General features: G+C 35.7%; 1 protein-coding gene across 1 annotated transcript in view; it reads left to right on the forward strand.

Moving 5' to 3' along the window:
• The window catches only part of LOC131973213 (ribosomal protein S6 kinase beta-2-like), a 30,212-nt gene extending 22,205 nt beyond the window's left edge, over nucleotides 1-8,007 (forward strand). The window contains exons 15-16 of the mRNA XM_059335144.1: nucleotides 783-895; nucleotides 1,742-8,007. Coding sequence (XP_059191127.1) covers nucleotides 783-895; nucleotides 1,742-1,919 — 291 coding nt within the window. The 3' untranslated portion in view covers nucleotides 1,920-8,007. The remainder of the gene's footprint in view (nucleotides 1-782; nucleotides 896-1,741) is intronic.
• Nucleotides 8,008-18,937: the final 10,930 nt, after the last annotated feature.

Genomic DNA, 18,937 nt, shown 5'->3' on the forward strand with positions numbered 1-18,937 from the left:
ACAAAAACTGTAAAAATACTGTTTTGGCTGATATATAAATTTACAGTGTTTCATTGCTACTGAAACTGAATTAACCCATTCATCATTTTATGGTCTTTTACTGTCATGGTTTAGCGGTTTTTCACCGTAAAATCTACAGACATTTTTTAAAGTGTACAGTTTGTGACCATCGGTCCATTTTCTTACTGTCACCATATGTGCATTTCAGTTTATTGAACAGTGGAACTACAAAGACATAAAATAGCTGGAAAAATAAGTGCAACCATCATTCACAAAATAGAAATATATTGAAAAAGACTTGAAACTATGATTGAGACCATGAATTATGATAATGTCAATTTTTTGTAATGACTTACATACAACCTGAGTTCTTTCTGCAACCAGTGGCATCACCAATTGCTGGTCATTGGAATGCAGGTTTAAGACACTACTGCAGTGGCCCCACTTGTAAGCCCTGGGGGATGCCACTTGCAATCACATGGGACCTGTAATAGCTTATCCAGCATAGGGCATGTTGATCCTACAGGTCACAGCTGGTCATTTCATACAGTGAGATCAAGTTTGAAAAAATGCTCTGACTACAATGAAATGGCTAATATGGGGACTTATGTAACTTCATATTAAGCCCTACATTGAAAGTTATTTTAAGCCTGAGTATGCTATAGCCTATGAAAGGATAATATTATATTGGGGAAAAAAGGCCCATCTGTTTAAAAGTCAGTAACATGGTAATATATTCATCTTTGAATGGCTGTTGTGAAGCAACAATCTTTTTCCAACAGGGTTTCACCTACGTGGCTCCATCAGTCCTAGAGAGTCTTAAAGAAGGCTTCTCATTCGAACCCCGAACACGACCTGTACGCCGCCATAACAGCAGTCCACGCACACCCATCAGGTAACACACACACACACACACACACACACACACACACACACACACACACACACACACACACACACACACACACACACACACACACATTGTTGTACTTCTATCTTTGTGAGGGCCCTCATTGTAATAGTGAATTCCCTTGCAAGGTTATAATAGTTTTGGATTTTTCATTAGTTTTAGTTTTAATTTCGTTGTGAATTTTCTTTTTCAAATTCATTTAGTTTTAGTTAGTTTTTAGAGTCAGTTTGCTAGTTTTAGTTTAGTATTTATTTATTGAAATGCTTTAGTTTTAGTTTCGTTTTTATTAGATTTAGTTTTTTGTAATATGGTATTTGTTTGGTGGGAGATTTAAAGAGGACACAGTAAATTTTGCTTTTATTTCCTTTTCCTGATCCATCTTCATTATGTATGAAAAAAGTTGACAAAGACGAAAACGAAGGACATTTTCACTATAATTTTAGTTAGTTTTGTAACCACACAATACAGTTTCAGTTAGTTATGAGAATGTTAATGAAAATTATTTTTCAATTCTAGTTTTCATTTCATTGTAACCTTTTACCCTAAAATAAAGTCTGAACTCTCAAAAAAGCCTTTAAAGAAGTGAGGACCAGCCGAAAAAAATAATAATAAAATAAAATTTTCCGGTCCTCACTACGTAGGAAGTACAAGACCGCACACACACACACACACACACACACACACACACACATTATGATGATTTTTGTTTACTTTTGTTCTCATAAAGAAGATGAAAAAAATATGTATAATTTTATTTATATTCTTCCTTTTGAATAATCTTATGTATTATAATCGTATAACTTGTCTTTTTCTTTTGTCTGTTTCTTTCAGTCCTCTTAAATTTTCCCCAGCTGGACCTTTTAAGTCCAGCATTGATGGAGAGCAAGACGTTTTCTCTCCCACCTCTCCACCAGCAGCTCCAGTTCCTGCCTCACTGGAGAATGGAGCTGCCAGTCAGCCAATCAGGACGCCTGCCAGGAATAAAAAGCAGAAGGGGCATCGGAGATGAGGAGGAAATCTTCAAAGAGCTAGGCTATGCTGCAAGACCTTGGTCAGATTCATATTTTTCATAGTATATAGTAAGTTTTGAGGCAGTGTTTTGACTGGTATAATGCTTTTGTGAACTGGTTTAACTAAGAAGTCCCTGTCTCAGATGATCACGTTATGGCATAACGCTTTAAGTTAAATTAGCTTTTAATTTAGAATATATATATATAGTCATGGAAAAAAATTGTTAGACCACCCTTGGTTTCTTTCTTCTTGTTCATTTAATGCCTGGTACGACTTAAATTTGTTTTGACAAATATAATGATTACAACAAAAATAGATGATAAGAGTTTAATTTAAGAGCTATATCTATATATCTAGACATTTTTTTCATGGTTTTCTTGATAATGGTTTTGGTTATTATCAAGAAAACCATGGAAAATGGCCAGATATCAGCTCTTAAATTACCTACCACGGCTTTTAAAAAAAATGCCCATCATTAGGCTTTGTTAATGCGTGCATCATTCGTTCTTTCCATTTTCAATTGGCAATCAAAAATCAAATAATGAAAAATTGACTGGTTATTTTGTTATTTGTTTTTTTATTATAACACAAAAAACGAAAAATATGCTTGTTTTTTCATATTTCAATATTAGGCTCTGATCAAAAATACCAAATGGAAAAACGGGCACCAGGACTGAATTTGATTTTAATATTTAATTGGTCGGGTTTACGTGACCCGGAAGTTTGACTGTGGTCAAGTGAGCCGTCATTCTCTTCTCTGTAGTCAAACCAGCTGTCCCTATATAATAATAATAATATTAATAATAATATATAATAGGACGGTTAATGGTAATGAATGAATGAATAATATATAATGTAGTGCGCCCGTATTGTGATATTTATGGTAAATTCATTGAAACTGCGCCAAGTGAGCTGACATGAAGGAGAAACATATTACTGTCATTCTTTTTCACTTTTTTTCAGTATAAAACGCGCCGAAAATGTATTTGTTGTGTCGACGGTCGGTTTTCAGTTTTCAGAATAAAGTGCTACACAACCAGGCCAAAAAATAAGATAAATATGGAAAGAAGATTAATTGCATGATATTCACAGAACTGTTCACTGTGGATTTTTTTTTTTTAAATGGCGCCTTTGGAGTCAGCATTTTGTTCGTTTTTTGTTTCATAATAGAAAACAAATAAGAAAAAAAACAGTACATTTTTCATTATCTGATTTTTGATTGCCAATTGAAAATGGAAAGAACGAATGATATACCGATTTATGTTTTCTGTTATGATTTCATAAGCTAAACTTAACTGTTAACATTTTTGATGTGGCAACAGTTAATAGTGTTTGCTACTTTAGCAATGAACTCACTTTAGGGACATCAGTCACGCCCAATAATATAAGGAAAGAGCTTCACAGTTATTTTTTCAGAAGCCCAAGTGGATAAAAAGCTTCAAGGCAGGATGTGAGCTTTGACAATTAAGCTTCTTATTTTTGACACTAGCTGTCTTTTTCCCCATAATTTTGATTTAATTTGACATTATTTCATATTGTATTATATGTCTTCTGAAGCATATTATTTAACACAATTCAACACAAAAAGCTGTGTATGTATGTGTCTAAAGCTCCTATCTCATCATGGGACATCCTAAATATCTTCTGACAGCCCAAAACATAACTCATGCACTTCCTAGGGGAAACACTGAACATTGTTTCATTTTGTACATACATGTTAGAACAATTAAAATAAAGGGAAGCTGTGATATAAAGCTTTTTTGGGTTTAATTAGTTAATCAGCTTTTAATTAGTTCACAAGAGTTTGTGGATAGAGGTTGGATACCACAGGCTTGAAGTCCTGCTTAGTTCTGGTTACAGTTGAACTGTGAAACTGACCTTCAGCCATCAGGATATCAAGTAAATCTTGAACGCACAAGTTTAAAGTAGTACCATTGTTCATATGTTGTGGTTGGACTATCCTAAAGTAATCTACTGAATTAAGTTTTGCATCGCACAAAGGAGACAATGGCCCTCATTTATCAAACAAGTGCAGATCTGATCGTATATTTCATCTTACGACAGGGTCCCTGTGTGATTTATCAAATGATCATATCTTGCCAATCACAGCGCTAGAATGATCGGCTGTTGATAAATGTGGTGGTTCCAAACAAGCTTCATTTAAATACCACGCCCTAATATATATAATATATTTATAATATATACCTGATTCAGATGGCTCGCCTCCAGAGTTTACGACACCGAAGGACGCAATACGGCCAAAAAGAGGATTTTTCCCCCTAAAGTCAACTTTATTATCAAAGTGCCCCGTTACAAATGACAATAGGGGCAATATAGACATATTACAGAAATACGCAGCGACAGAGGTTTATGAAATAAAAGTACTTATAGTTATAAACTCTAACAAGTTCAATGAATATTTGACATTTGGAGCACGGACTTAGAAGTTTTCACAGCTTTTTGATTGAAGGAGGTAAACAATGTTTTAAAGTAAGTTTTAATCCAAAAGAAGAGGAATTCCTCAGAGTCAGAAAGTGAAATGTTGACATCCAACAGCTGCAACACAACAAACTGGTTTTGTTTGGCAGCATAAAAAGTGAAAAGGAAGTAAATTAGTGGTGCTGTCAGCAGAGTAGCAGTGGAGCATTCATCTCCTGGTGAGGTGTGAGTAATTCATTTATACATTGTGATATATAAAGCCTAATAATCTATATAATATCTAAATATTGTTATTATTAGCTATTATGATGAAGATATTATTCACCTCTTTACATTTCGTAATAATTCTGTCCCAGTCAGAGGAGTGTGTGGCTGATTGGAAATGTTTCTATTCGGGCAGCACCGCTGGTGAAGGAGACGCTGACGCTCCGGTTTCAGAGCTGGATAATAATAATAATAATAATAATAATAACAGTAAACAGCAGAAGACAACAACATTTAATATCCTCGGCTGGTATTCTGGTTAAAGAATTTCACGATCGCAGGATGTATTTATTTTAAATGATGTTTTAATGATAAATGATGTAGTCTAAACATGTTTTGCTTTGTCACCATTAAAATCAAAACACCACAGAGTTTTATCAGCTCCAGGCATCGATACTATAGTCTAAGATCAATTCTCAGACTCAGACGTGTGGACTTCACGCTGACTCAAACCTGCGTACACGAGCTGAGAGCAGACTGAGATCTGATCGTACCCTCCGCTCACGTCCACATTGATAAATGCCGAGCCTTGAGTAGAAATGATCGTACGCCCACTTTATGCTCATTTTCTGACATACGCTAGTTTGATAAATGAGGGCCACTTTGTTCATTAATGTAATATGTAATCTTAAGTTCGCAATTCTGTGTGAAAATTTCACTTTCATCAGTGTTTCTGTTTTTTCTGAGCTTTCTCAACAGAGAATCTTCATGACCACTGCCAAAGCTTTTAACACATACTATCCTCATATTGTACAAAAGGACCAATCACTATAATAGAGTGCTCCTCAAAAGAGGAAAATACTGTATTTATTGATTTGACATGCAATCTCTCTTTTATTCTAAGTGTTTAGATTTTTGTTTCCTAACATGGCAGTAAGTCGTGGATAAGTGCGGGGATAAGTCACTGAAGGCGGTCAGGAAAACAATAATTAAGCACTTGGATGGTCCATAGAAAGTGTATGAAGTTCATTTGATGCCAAAAATCTTTCAGCTATTTGATTGTTCTCTCTAAGAATAAATTGCTCATAGGTAGAGGTAAATTGAACCAAATTTTGGCTTGTGTCACTTTGTCTTGTTACAAGACAAGTGTGCATGAGTTTTAACATAGGCAGCTCTTGAAGGCAACAGTCAATCTATCCAAACCATCCTGTGATGTAAATACAATCAGAGGTAATAGAGATGGGCAAGTATTATTTTGGGTAAAGAGGGCGTAAAGTTAAGTTATCTTAACTATGAACTGATGTCGTTAAGATAGCTAAAGAAAGAAATGTGCTTATATTTGTTGGCTACATTATCCACTTGCTTCAGTGCTTCATGTTGCTTTCTGTCATGGTCTTCACTTTTACCATGTAGAAACTGTACCAAAGTGTTCAATTTTGCATGAATACATAACACATAATGAAATAAATAATGATATGAATGTATGCAGACAAAATAAGTAATGGAACCATGCAATGGTAAGATGATCCAATAAGGTTTGGATCATCTCAAGCAGTATGGCTCTCAGGAATGCACCACTTTGGTCCAGCAGAAGATATTTTAACAACTTTTGGAAGGATCAACATAAACATAATGAATGTACAGATGTTCATGGTTCCTGGAGTATAGACCTAATGATTTGGTATTGTCTGATTTCTTCTAAAGCCTATACAGTGCCATATCTCTACTTGATGGATTGTTAACATTTTTACAGACATTCATGGTTTCTGAGTCCTACTGGACATGGGGTTTTGAGTAAAATGTCTGGGCAACTATTGAATGGATTGTCATGAAATTTAATAAACAGATTTGTGTACCTTCAGGATGAATTAAGATAACTGGTGATCCTCTGACTTTTCTTCTAGCGCCATCATCAGGACCTGCCAATACCTACAGAACCAATGACATTTCCATCAGCCTCAGCTTTACTTTTAGTGCTAATTAGCAAATGTTAGCATGCTAACATACTAAACTAAGATGAGCGTGATAAATATTATAGCCGACCTGCTAAACTTCAGCACGTCTGAATGATCGTTGTGAGCATGTTGGCATGCTGACTCTAGCATTAAGCTCAGAGTACTGCTGTAGCCATTGGTGGACTCAGACTGTTTGGAGGGCGGGGGTGAAAAATAAAAATTCTGCACAACATGGGGCCCACCAGCAGCAAAAAGCTATGATGCATGGTGGTTGAAATAGTTCTCATTCTTGATTATGATTAGCATTAAGTTAAAGGAGATCCAGATCAAAGTAATTAATGATAGTTTAATGACAATTAAAACCATCAAACCGAACCATCTCGGGGGTCCGGGGACATGCCGCCCTGGAGAAAATTTGTACATTTTTAACTAATCAATCTTGTGCACTTTGAGAGCTAAATGAGAGCAAAAATCTCACATAACATTTTTCACTGTTTAATGACACTGTATTATAGAATCTCTAGAGGGCACATCATAATTTATTGTATGAAGGGACACCCTAGAGGGCAATCAATCATTTTTTTCATGTGTAAAGGGCAGCCAATAAGGCACTTTCTCTCGGAGGTACCAGATGTGCAGAAGGGCACTACAAGGGCACTCATTAAGGCACGTTATCAAATTTTCTTCTCTAGAGGACACATCATCATAATTTATTGTATGAAGGGGCACCCTAGAGGCACTTGTAAAGAGCAGCCAATAAGGCACTTCCTCTTGTTTTCACCACTCTTGAGGGCACTTTAGCGTGCTTTTTCAACCATGTATGCAGACAAAATAAGTAACGGAACCATGCAATGGTAAGATGGTCCAACAAGGTATGGCTCTCAGGAATGCAATGAGTCAGCCCAGCACTTTGGTCCAGCAGAAGATATTTTAACAACTTTTGGAAGGATCAACATAAAACACAATGAATAGATGTTCATAGTTCCTGGAGTATAGACCCGAATGATTTAGTGTTCTCAGATTTTTTTTAAAGCCTAATCAGTGTATACAGTGACATTTATTTACATATTAGGAGTAATTGCAGGGTGATTTCTACAGTGCTGTGGAAATGATTTTACTGAGTTAATGGGATTTTAAAAGTTACATTTTGTGAACTCATGTTTTTTCTTTTTTGTGATGTTTTCCTTCTGCTAACTGATGAATGCGTTAAAAATAAAGAACCATGAATTGTTTAATTGTTGCATCAGGAAATTTAATCATGCAGGTTTGATTAATATTTCTCCCGTTTTAGGGGCTCATTAGGATGTATCATAGGGATTTTGACATTCATTCTCCGCCACTGGAACACTAGATAACCTGGTTAAACTCTTAACAAGCATGATAAGATGATAATATACTTTTTTTAGTTCATCAAAGCATTCTTTGTATAACCCTTATAACAGGAATGTCTTGATTTATGAAAGTGAAATAAAAAACCCCACTCGTCAATATGTCTGTGAAGCTGTGAAGGAACCTTCTATAAAAGTATCACTAAAAATTATTATTATTTCACCATTTATACCAACTGCCCTAAGCAGTTGTTTGGGTTTTCTTAAGTTTCAAACTTGAGCACCACTTGTGTGGGTCTCGTGGTTCAAATGAGTAATTAGATGGCTATAACAATTATGAATAATTATCATTAATAATTATAAAAATGTATATGACTTTATTTCTATGCAGGAAACATGTCAGAGCTAGTCCCATTGAAACCCCACAGTGATTTATTGGCTTTCCATCAGTAGTTTTCCTGTTCCTGAGAGCTCTGGCCACTTTGTAATTATCTCTGCAAATAAGGTGATTTTTGGCCTCAAAACATGTATAACTGTTAACCAGAGGCAGTGGGAAACACATTTTTATGCAGGAAACATGTGAAAGTGAGTCCACAGTGTTTTCCATCAGTAGTTTGCCTGTTCCTCAGAGCTGTTGCCGTTTTCTGCTTATCTTGGCAAGATCATTTGTCATCCTAATGAAAAAGTAATGATTTCCATGATTTTTTTAGCAGTAGCCTGGCTGCTCATATCAGAAGCTTTTGTCTTTATGCAGGATATATTATATATAAAATAAGTGTTTTGACCTTGAGAGTTTGTTATAGATCAGGAATGGGCAACTTAAATGCTGGAGGAGGCCACAATTTTTCATGTACACTACCACAGGGCCACATATAGGACCGTGCACTTAACCAGATATGATGAAACTGCAATTTTAAATATGTTTACAGTGCAGTAACTGAACATATTTCATGCTCAAATGCATGTATAACAGTATAAATAGGAATACAAAAGGTTTGAAGCAAATAAAATATAACCACTTACTGTGATTTCTTTTTTTTTTCAGTGCAAGAACAGCAAACCAACATTAATTGCAAGAAGTAATTTTGTGCATTTTTACACTGCACTTTTAAGATTTCATGCTCAAATGCATGTAGTTGTACTGAGGGCCACTTCAAGTGAGGGGGCGGGCCGTATGCGGCCCCCGGGCCTCAGGTTGCCTATCCCTGTTATATGTTATCAATGTGTATCAGTTTTATTTGCCAAATTTCTGTCTCCTGAGCAAGAAAAGACAACAGATGCTGAAAGAATCGTTGCAGATGGTGGCCAGAGTTTGCAGGTACTTCAGGGCTCTGCAGATGGCATGAACCTGCTCTTATTGTGTTCGTTAAAAGGAAACTGCATGTGTGTGGAAAATAGGTGGTTGACAAGAGCATCTCCAAACTCATTCATTCTGATCCACTCTGTAGCTATCATGGTGTCTAAATGTTAACAGAACTTTACTGTACTTCCTGAAGGTGTTCCGCATTTAAAGTCTTCCCCAGAACATTAAGATTCCCTTATTAGTCCCACTATGGGGGAATTCAACCTCTACATTTAACCCATCTTTTTGACAAAACAATGAACACATCATGCTTAGGAGAAATGGGCAGCACTTCTGTGCCCCAAGAGCAGTGGGGGCATTTGGTGCCTTGCGCAAGGGCAATTTATTCCTGGGATTTGAACCAGCGAACCTCCGGTTACAAGCCCAACCTCTAGGCCAGGAGATTATATTTATAAGTAAAGTTATTTTAACCCTCTGGAGTCTCCAAAAGCTCCAAATCCAGACTTCTTGATGACATCCAGACTAGAAAACAAAGCAGCGTGGAGCCCTACTGTAAATGTACCTCTAAAGTTCTGGCTGTAAACTCCATGAGGCCAGTTTCAGTTTGATGATGATATACCAAGTAAAACTGGAGACAAGCTCAAATATATTTAGTATAAAATGATAGAACTGGATGGAACCCTCTTATATGTTATATTTGACACCATTGTTCACATTTGCAATATTTAAAATTCTTCATTGAGAATGATAGTGTTTTGAAAGTAAAAAAAAGATTAAAAATGTTGTGTGCTCTTGGCAAATAATACAGAGCTTCCAGTCAGTCTTGGCTGCGCAAGAAGTTGATGGTCCTTGACCATCAAAATTCACAAGTTGTAATTTCTTCGACATTTTCTCAACCAAAAAAATGTTTGCAGTAAAGGCAGATGGTTTATCCTTTTTCCACCGTTTACTACCAGGGACAACAGTAACACATTTGTGTATGGGATACAACTAGGTTCGGACAAGAAAATTGCCCTACACCTAGCCCGATTGTTCATCCAATGCCATTTCATTCCTGTGCGATCTGTACACCATCCGGGTAACTATATGAAAGTCATATAAAGCCCCATTACCCTTGGCTCGGCTCTCCCACGCTGGCACATCCTGTCCATTCAGGTGCGGCTATCTAACTACATCTAAATTAATAAACTATAGTAGATGTGGGGCTAACATTAGATAGCATTTAGGAAACTAAACTACACTACCACTAAACTATCACCACAACCAGCACATTACAGAAATATGGCATTATTAAGACTAGAGGAGTGTATTTAGCTGGCACTGAACCCCATGCTGAGTTTCACAGCAGTGGTGTCGCCAGTGTGCCCTGGCTGTGCTTCCATCCACTCTATTACATTTCCATTCATTGAATGGTTCAGTTCTTGCAGATATGGGCTACCATTTTGAGAGAAACAGTAGTCATGTTCAGTTGTGAGGTAGAAGGATGCTTCCGGCCAATTTTAAGTTCAGAATTTGATTTCTGCATCATAAACGATGACTGATTTGACACTGAAATCATACATATCAGACCGTCATACAAGTGACGGCTGCCATCTTGGGAAATGGCGGCCATCTTGAATATGAAATGATACTTTTCAATTATCCTATAGACATTTACCAAGTACAATATATGGTAAATATGTCTAAATGTTTAGACATATTAAAATATCACATTATGTCTGTCACTCATAAGAAAACAGGCGTTGCTGGTGGCCATTTTGAAAAATGGCTGCCATGGGCGCCATGTTGAAAATTCATGATGCCTCCATATCCGAATCTTTTCGGTATGCCTTTGGCTATATGTGTACCAAATTTCAGGCTTTTATCACAAACTGAACGATTGTTTTGGTTATCTGCTGCACTATTGGACTAAAGGACTAAAAAATTCACAAAATGACCAAAAAGGCACAAAATGACAAAAAAAAAAGACACAAAATGACCAAAAAGACACAAAATTACCAAAAAAAGGCACAAAAAGGCACAAAATGACAAAAAAGACACATAATGGCTAAAAAAGACACAAAATTACAAAAAAAAGGACAAAATTACCAAAAAAACCCCCACAAAATAACTAAAAAAGACATAACAAAAGACACTTGTTGTGCTGGAAAAAAAAATATCAACATGGCATTTAAACATTTTTTAAGTGGTGTATACAGGCAGGATGAAAAGGATTCAAAAATGGACAAAATAGCCCAATTTACATGTTTATGTTTTTTCTACAGGGTTTTCCTTTTTTCTACATTTAATCCAAATGCCATAAAAACAAGTTAATTACTTTTATTACAAATATTAACCATAAAATTGAAGTTTAAATTAAGAATATAATGGAAAATCATAGATTTTTTTTTATACAGTTTTATTCAATTGCTTAATGGTCTTAAATGTTTAATTACAGTGAAGTAAAAACACATCATATTGCTGCATGTAAAATTAAGGCAGTTCTCTTTTTTTCCAGAAAAACTTTAAATTTGATGTACAAAAAATGTTCAAAGAAATCGTAATTAAACTAAAAAGTCCAGAACCAGAACCGGTAATATTTGATGAATAAGAAAGGGGTGTGTGTGTGTGTGCGTGTGCGTGCGTGCGTGCGTGCGTGCGTGTGTGCTCTTTTCATTAAGCGAGCAGATTAAATCATCATCCTCTTCATTGTTCGGCCCACAGCGTCTTTATTAAGGCGGTTCACTGGCCTGAATCCCACACTGATATAATAGTTGGTGTCAGCTAATTATATTCTATGTATTAAGAAAATAAACAGCAGTTAGACATTACAGCTTTTCAGTAAAGTGGCTGGAAAAAAAATCTGTTTGATTATACTAAACGTCAACAATACATTGGCTCCAGTTTTCTGAATATCTTGAAGTAATTTTGCAGGTAAAACATTTCCTGCTTTTCCTCTCAATAATGTTAATTGTTCTAAAAATACACATAAAATGATTATGATGAGAGCCAAGGCATTATTTTAGTGAACAGCAATAAGGTAAAGAACATAATTGCTGAACAATCCAACTAATTGTCATTTTATAGCAGATTAATAAATGCATCCAAATGTCTCTAATTCTTTTAATGTGTACAACAAGGGCAACATAATAATCTATATTCAGTCTAATGAAATGATCAAAACTGTATTTGGAATTGTGGTATTAACATTTCCTGGTTTTCCTTTGAATAAAATGAATAAAGTTAATGTATTAGTAATAATGTTGAGGTCACTTTGGGCTCCAGTTCTCAATATTTTCACGATTTTAACAAATGAAATAATCAGAAGATTAATCCAGAATGAAAAAAATAATGAGTTAATAGTTAAATAGCCGAATTATATCAAACAAAAGTAGAACAGCCGGCAGCGACATTTTTATACTTTAATATTTAATATTATAACTCCATTTTACTGATAATACTTACAGACCTTTACTGATTCCTTGTGAAAAAATGTCATCTTCATCAGCAGCATAAATGATCTAACACACTGGAATAAATAGAAATAATAATAGATACAGAGATAAACACAGAAATATAATAAAATAAAATGCAGCAACGTCAATCTGTGGCAATTAAATGATAAATAATAAATTAATGACTGAAATAATATGACATAATAATAACTATTTACAGAAATATAACAATGAAACAATAATAGATAAACAATTAAATAAAAAGAAAATCAATGGTAGTTTTAAATAATAAGCATAAATACATGAATAAATACATTAATGAAATAATAATAAAACAAATAAATAAATAATAAAAAAAATAAAAATAAAGTTTGAAATAACCAGAGAAGATTATCAATTATCGAGTATTCATCCTTACAAACATACATAATTATGAAAAAACATCAGGAAGTAATTGTTCAATAACTGTAAAAACAGTTATTATACACTTGAAGTGTGTGTAACATTAACCCTCGAGGCCTCTTTAAAATTACCTCACACTTTACACTTTATGGTCCCGAAACGGTCCCTCTAATACAAGTGTCATAAATATGTGATATATAAAAAAAAAATTCACTTTCACCACATCAAACCTTTTAGCAGCTTCCGACCTAACATAGATATAAAAATGTTTTTATTTATTTTTCAATTTTTATGTTTTAAAGTGTTTTTGTCGTAAGAACCCCTGATTTTCTCGAGGGCAAAAGCAAAAAATATGCAATATTTTCAAAAATAAGGAGGGAAAAAGTGGAATATTTAGGGTGAGGTTAACAGCCTTGACTAGGTTAATAATTGATAACTCCTTTATATCAATCCCAACACACTAAGACCATTTGTTATGGTGTTAAGCTTTTTCACTGTCATGCATTTTGCAAGCTAAGAGAAGCAGGCCTCCATTGAAACTGTATGTAATTTAGCTCTGCTGCCCCTGGTGGTTTGAGGGGGTCATCAAACCTAAAACCTATTGTCCCTTTATTTTGAAGGGAGATGCTTAGATTTATTAGGTATTCATAGGAAAAACATTTTTCAATTACAGTGTATCAAAAATATCTGTATATAATGGGAGTCAATGGGACCAAAACGGGCCTCAACCCTTAATAGGACACTCATTGAAATACTTGCAAATTCCAAATTTCAACCCTAGAGAATATTACATACTGCCAGAATGTGGACTGTGGAACGGGGGAGGGGGGTAATATTTTGAGAAATAAATTTACGAGATTAAAGTGGCAAATCTAGGAGAAAAAAATGTGCAGATTTATGAGATTTAAAGTGGTGAATCTGCACATTTTTTTCTCCTAGATTTGCCACTTTAATCTAGTAAATTTGCAACTTATTTCTCGAAATATTACCTCCACCCCTGGGTTTGTACTTTTATTTTTATTCATATTTGGCCCTAATATGCCGTCATAGTCAAATTCTCCTCATACAAGCCGTTGAAGAATAACTCTGTTTGTGCAACTGTTTCTTGCAGATTTCTTTCAAAAGTTTTCATTTTTACATTGGAGGTCAAGGTCAATAAAGTTAATTTTATTATATTATTATCATATTGATTGGTCAAATGTCATGGTGTCACTGTCTGTGACGTAGCACAAGAAATCCGTGTGGTTGTACGACCTCACAGAGAGACATGGGGACCCCATTTTGGATATCCGCTGAAGTTACCAAAATGCGGTTCTTCGCCCGATAAAGGGTTAAGGGTCATAGTGTGAGTGTTATGTGTATCTCCTATTCCATACACCTTGCAAAAGAGGAATTTTGGATTTTTAAAAATTATAATAAAAAACAAACCTTGGCCAAGTTTCATACAATTAGCCTTTAAACTGACCGATATATTGAGAATCAAAAACATTAAATTATCTGAATGTACACGTTTGGTCCCTAAGGTGCCTCGAGGGTTAATCCAACAGCCTCCAACCTGCTGCAGGGACTCAAACACTACACACAGTTTTTAAGCTACCTCTTGTACTTTACATGAATATATAACTTTTTCTCCACTACATTTATCCGACAGCTGTTTTATAAATTTAACTAAAGCAGATAAAGTAATCTGAGCTGCAACAATAAAGTCTACATGTTAATTCATTACTTCTAATGATAATGAAAAACAGTAAGAAAGATAATACTTAGTACATCTTGCTGATACTTTTACTTTTTAAATTAAATAGAGTGTATTAGAGTATTTAGAGATTTTATCAATACTTCCACCAACACTGAGCATCAGTGATGCCCTACAAAGTCTCACTGCAGTAACTACACAAGGAGTAAAACTGAGAAAAACTGCTTTAAAGTTTTTTAACATGTTTTAACTGGCCAGCCAAACGGGTTATAGGTAGGTAAGTGATATGACACTTATTTCTACATGTATTGATGATGTATTTTTTATGCTCAAAAATCGTGACGATTTATTTGACCTTTGACCCCAAAAATGTAGTTAGTGCATTCTGGTTTTGCATTACTATTAGAACCTTTTACAGCAATGCAAAGCCAGAGTGCAGTAACTAAAATGTTGTTGTTGTTGTTTTGTTTTCAGTGAATAGACTTTTTTCAAATTAATTTGGTTAAAAGTGTGTTTACAAGTGTTTAACAACTCTATTCAAAGATTTGTGTATTTTAGACTTTTATATAGTAATGTTATATTTTAGTCTTAATTTAATTTTATCACACTTTTTTACTTCATCACTATCTAGATAATAATTTCCCTATCAAATAAACGTATAATTTCTAATATTCTTGTTTTCACTATTCAACACAATGAAGAAATACAAGACTGCACAGCTTTTGTTTTATGTTTAAATTCGTATATATATTTCCAAAGCAGTTTGGTGCTTTGGTTTAAAGTTGGATTTTGTAGTTACTGCAATTTTTATATCATTATTTCTCTAAAATAAGCAAAATTTAAATCTAAAACTTTGTCACAAGATAAAACAGACATAAAGGAGTTCATTTTTAAATATAACTCAATTTCGACCAAAAATGCAGTTACTGCTGTTAGACTTTGTAAGGCAGAGTGATGCCCAACACTGATGTCAGATCAAGAAATATGGAAATATTTATCTTTATAATATTTCACCACCTTCAGTTCTTTGTCTTTTTATCCCTGACTCAGGATAAGTCTTCTGAGAGGAAACCCTCCTCGCGTCCATCTGAACCTCTGCAGCGCCCTCTACTGGTCCAGCATCATCATCATCATCATCATCATCACCTGCATCTGCTGCAGCCAGGTGGAGGTGCAGGTGTCAGACGGGCAGGTGGAGGCCTCTCTGCTGGGCCGAGCTCAGCATCAGCAGTTTCCTCAGCTGAGTCAGGACCAGGTGCTTCATGCTGCCCAGCGGCTTGGAGCGAGCCAGAGCAATGGATTCTGGGAAGTCACGTCTATGGAGGCAGAGGCAGGAGGTGATGAAGGAGTTAAAGGAATGATATGTAACATTACTAGCCTGGCTAACACCAGACTAATCACAAATGAGATCAGTCTGGAAACCAGCCGTTCATTTCTCCGTAGAGGAGGTGTGGTTTACGATCCTCCGGAGCCGTTTATTGGGTGCTTAGAATGTCTATCAAAGCGTCTGTAGGTAGCTCTTAGCCAATCGTATCAGTTATACCAGATGACGTAGTAGAGCGACAGAAATTGATGTTTGTTGTGTGTGTGTCTGTGAGAGTGTTGCTTGCTGATTTGCTTCTCCAGTTCTCGCTTTCTGCAAGATTATTTATTTTCACTCTTTATTCCCCCTCATGTCATTCTGCCACACACATCCACTGATTTTATGGGCAATAAACAAGCTGCTGGGGGTCTCTCGGCGGCTCTGCTGTCCCCCAACTCGTAGCGAGATCACCGGCGTTACAATAGCGGGGCTAATAGCTAATAGCCCCGCTACCGTAACGCCGGCGATCTCGCTACGAGCCGGCCTTTCGCCTTTCAACTTTCGCTCTAAACTATTTAAAACACCATCTACAGCTAATGAGAGTTTTGCGTCTGCTGCAGCCATGTTGGATCCGCAAGAAAACTACAAGCTTCCGTCTGCCCAGTAGTACGCGTCATTGTCTTGCCGTCCCTCCCTGTTCTGTGATTGGATCCCTAAAACAGGGCTAAGAAACGGCCCTGGTTGCCAGACTGGCTGGAGGTTCGAAATGAAATTCGAGCGTGCAAGGCAGTATGGGTATACCCAGGCTATAACATTACTGCATCAAGACAGCCAAACAAAACTCCACCTTGGTTATATAAATCAAATCAAATCATCAAATCAAACTTTATTTATATAGCGCTTTTCATACATATTAATGTAACACAAAGTGCTTTAGAAAAAATAAGAATAAAAACAGGCAATGAAAATGACAAAACCCACCCCTCCTATCCCCACATATTGCACATATTGATTGACAGTGTCTCATGGCAATTTATAGTTTATTGGGTTGTGTTCTTACATTTTCCTGATTGTTTCCAACAAATTTCAAACACATAAAAATCCATAATGTTTATAAAGACTATGGTTTGTTTCTATGGAGGACAGAAACAGACATAAATCCAGAAATGATGAATTAATTGATAAAATGTGGAATATCAAATTAATATCAAAAAAACTAATTTTGGTTTGTTTTGTATTAAATCCCCTATTTATTGACTTTCATCTCATTTCATTTTTAATGTATCTCTATTTTATTAATTTTGATATATGCATTTGTTTTAAAATGTCTTTGTTTAATTAATTAATTTCTTTATTTTTAGCTATATATAATTTCAATGTATATATATATATATATATATATATATATATATATATAGCTAAAAATAAATATATATATATATATTAGGGGTGTGCATTGGCACTGCCCTCACAATTCGATTTGATTACGATTCACCAGGTAACGATTCGATTCAATTCGATTCTACGATGCATTGCGATGCATCACAATTATACTGCACACAACAAGGGACATTTTTCGTCAGTCATGAGGCAATACAAGCAGTCAGATGGGCCTAATAACAATAGATTTTATTGGCTATATTTTGAAAAGATGGCAAAATGAATCTCCTGCCTCCTGAGTTCATCTAAAAGTAAGGAAAGAGAAATGCCTCCTCCTGCCATAAAAAAGGAACCTGCTGAGGTGAAATTTACATCAGCTAAATGTCGAGCCCTTGTTCCTGAGGTAGGGAAGACGTTAGCGCTAGTTTTCATGACGCAAAAATCTAACGTTAACGAGTCGACTTTAAATAGGCAAATACAATGGTAATTATACATATATATTTATTTATTTTTTCTGTTTTATTCTTAGTATCCTTGATTACTTACTATGTCTTGTATGAAAATGTGTTTCAAAACAAAGAAATGTGAAATATAAGGCTAAAAATAAAGAAGCATACTAAAAACAGAAATGTCACATTTTGTCAATTAATGAATGCTTACCATTTATAATAATTGTGCATATTTAATGGCATATTTATTTAAAATTCAGTAGGATTAGTTAAGTTATGTAAACAGAAATTCATCCAGTTTGAAGCTATATTTAATGATCCTTTTATATTTCTATATTATGATGTTCTTAGCCTTTTTCTCACTGGTGTCACGTGTTTACCTCGTGAGTCTGACGTGGTGTTTGTTGTGGAGGCCCTGCAGACTGGTGGTGGGGGGGCGATGGGGGCCCCTGGGGGCCCTCAGGTTCCTGGACAGAGCCGACAGAGAGTCTCTGTAGACCAGACCACGACGAGACGTCACAATGGGACAGTGGTGACATGTCGCCAACTGAAACACAGAAGAAGAATTCTAAATTTGAAATTATTAATTCAACACAGTATAAAAAACAATCTGTAAAAGTTGTGCATTCAAAACCAGTTTTTCCTTTGCAGTCTTTTCAGTTGTTTTACTACTGACAGTCATCAAAACATTCTCAATGTACTCATAGTAAAAGTATGCATGGTGCAGTAAAATGTATGGTGCACATATAGGGCGGCTGTGGCTCAGTTGGTAGGCCCCCAACCGAAGGGTTGGTGGTTCGATCCCTGACCATGGCAGCCTACATGTCGAAGTATCCTTGAGCAAGATACTGAACCCCAAATTGCTCCCGTGTTGCTGTGTTCATCGGCGTGTGAATGAATTCCCAATGGTGGCAGGTGGCACCATTTAGGGTAGCCTCTGCCACCAGTATGAATGTGTGAATGAGCGCAGTCTGTAGTGTAAAGTAAGTGGTCGAAAAGCGCTATATAAGTGTAGTTACCATATATGTAATAAGGTCAGAAAAAACAGCCAAACTTTTACCGTTACTACCTCGCAAATCAAACACAATACATAAATGGATCCACCAAACCAACCTCATGGTCA

The sequence above is a fragment of the Centropristis striata genome, chromosome 1 (assembly GCF_030273125.1).
Source record: "Centropristis striata isolate RG_2023a ecotype Rhode Island chromosome 1, C.striata_1.0, whole genome shotgun sequence".
Classification (NCBI taxonomy): Eukaryota; Metazoa; Chordata; class Actinopteri; order Perciformes; family Serranidae; genus Centropristis; species Centropristis striata.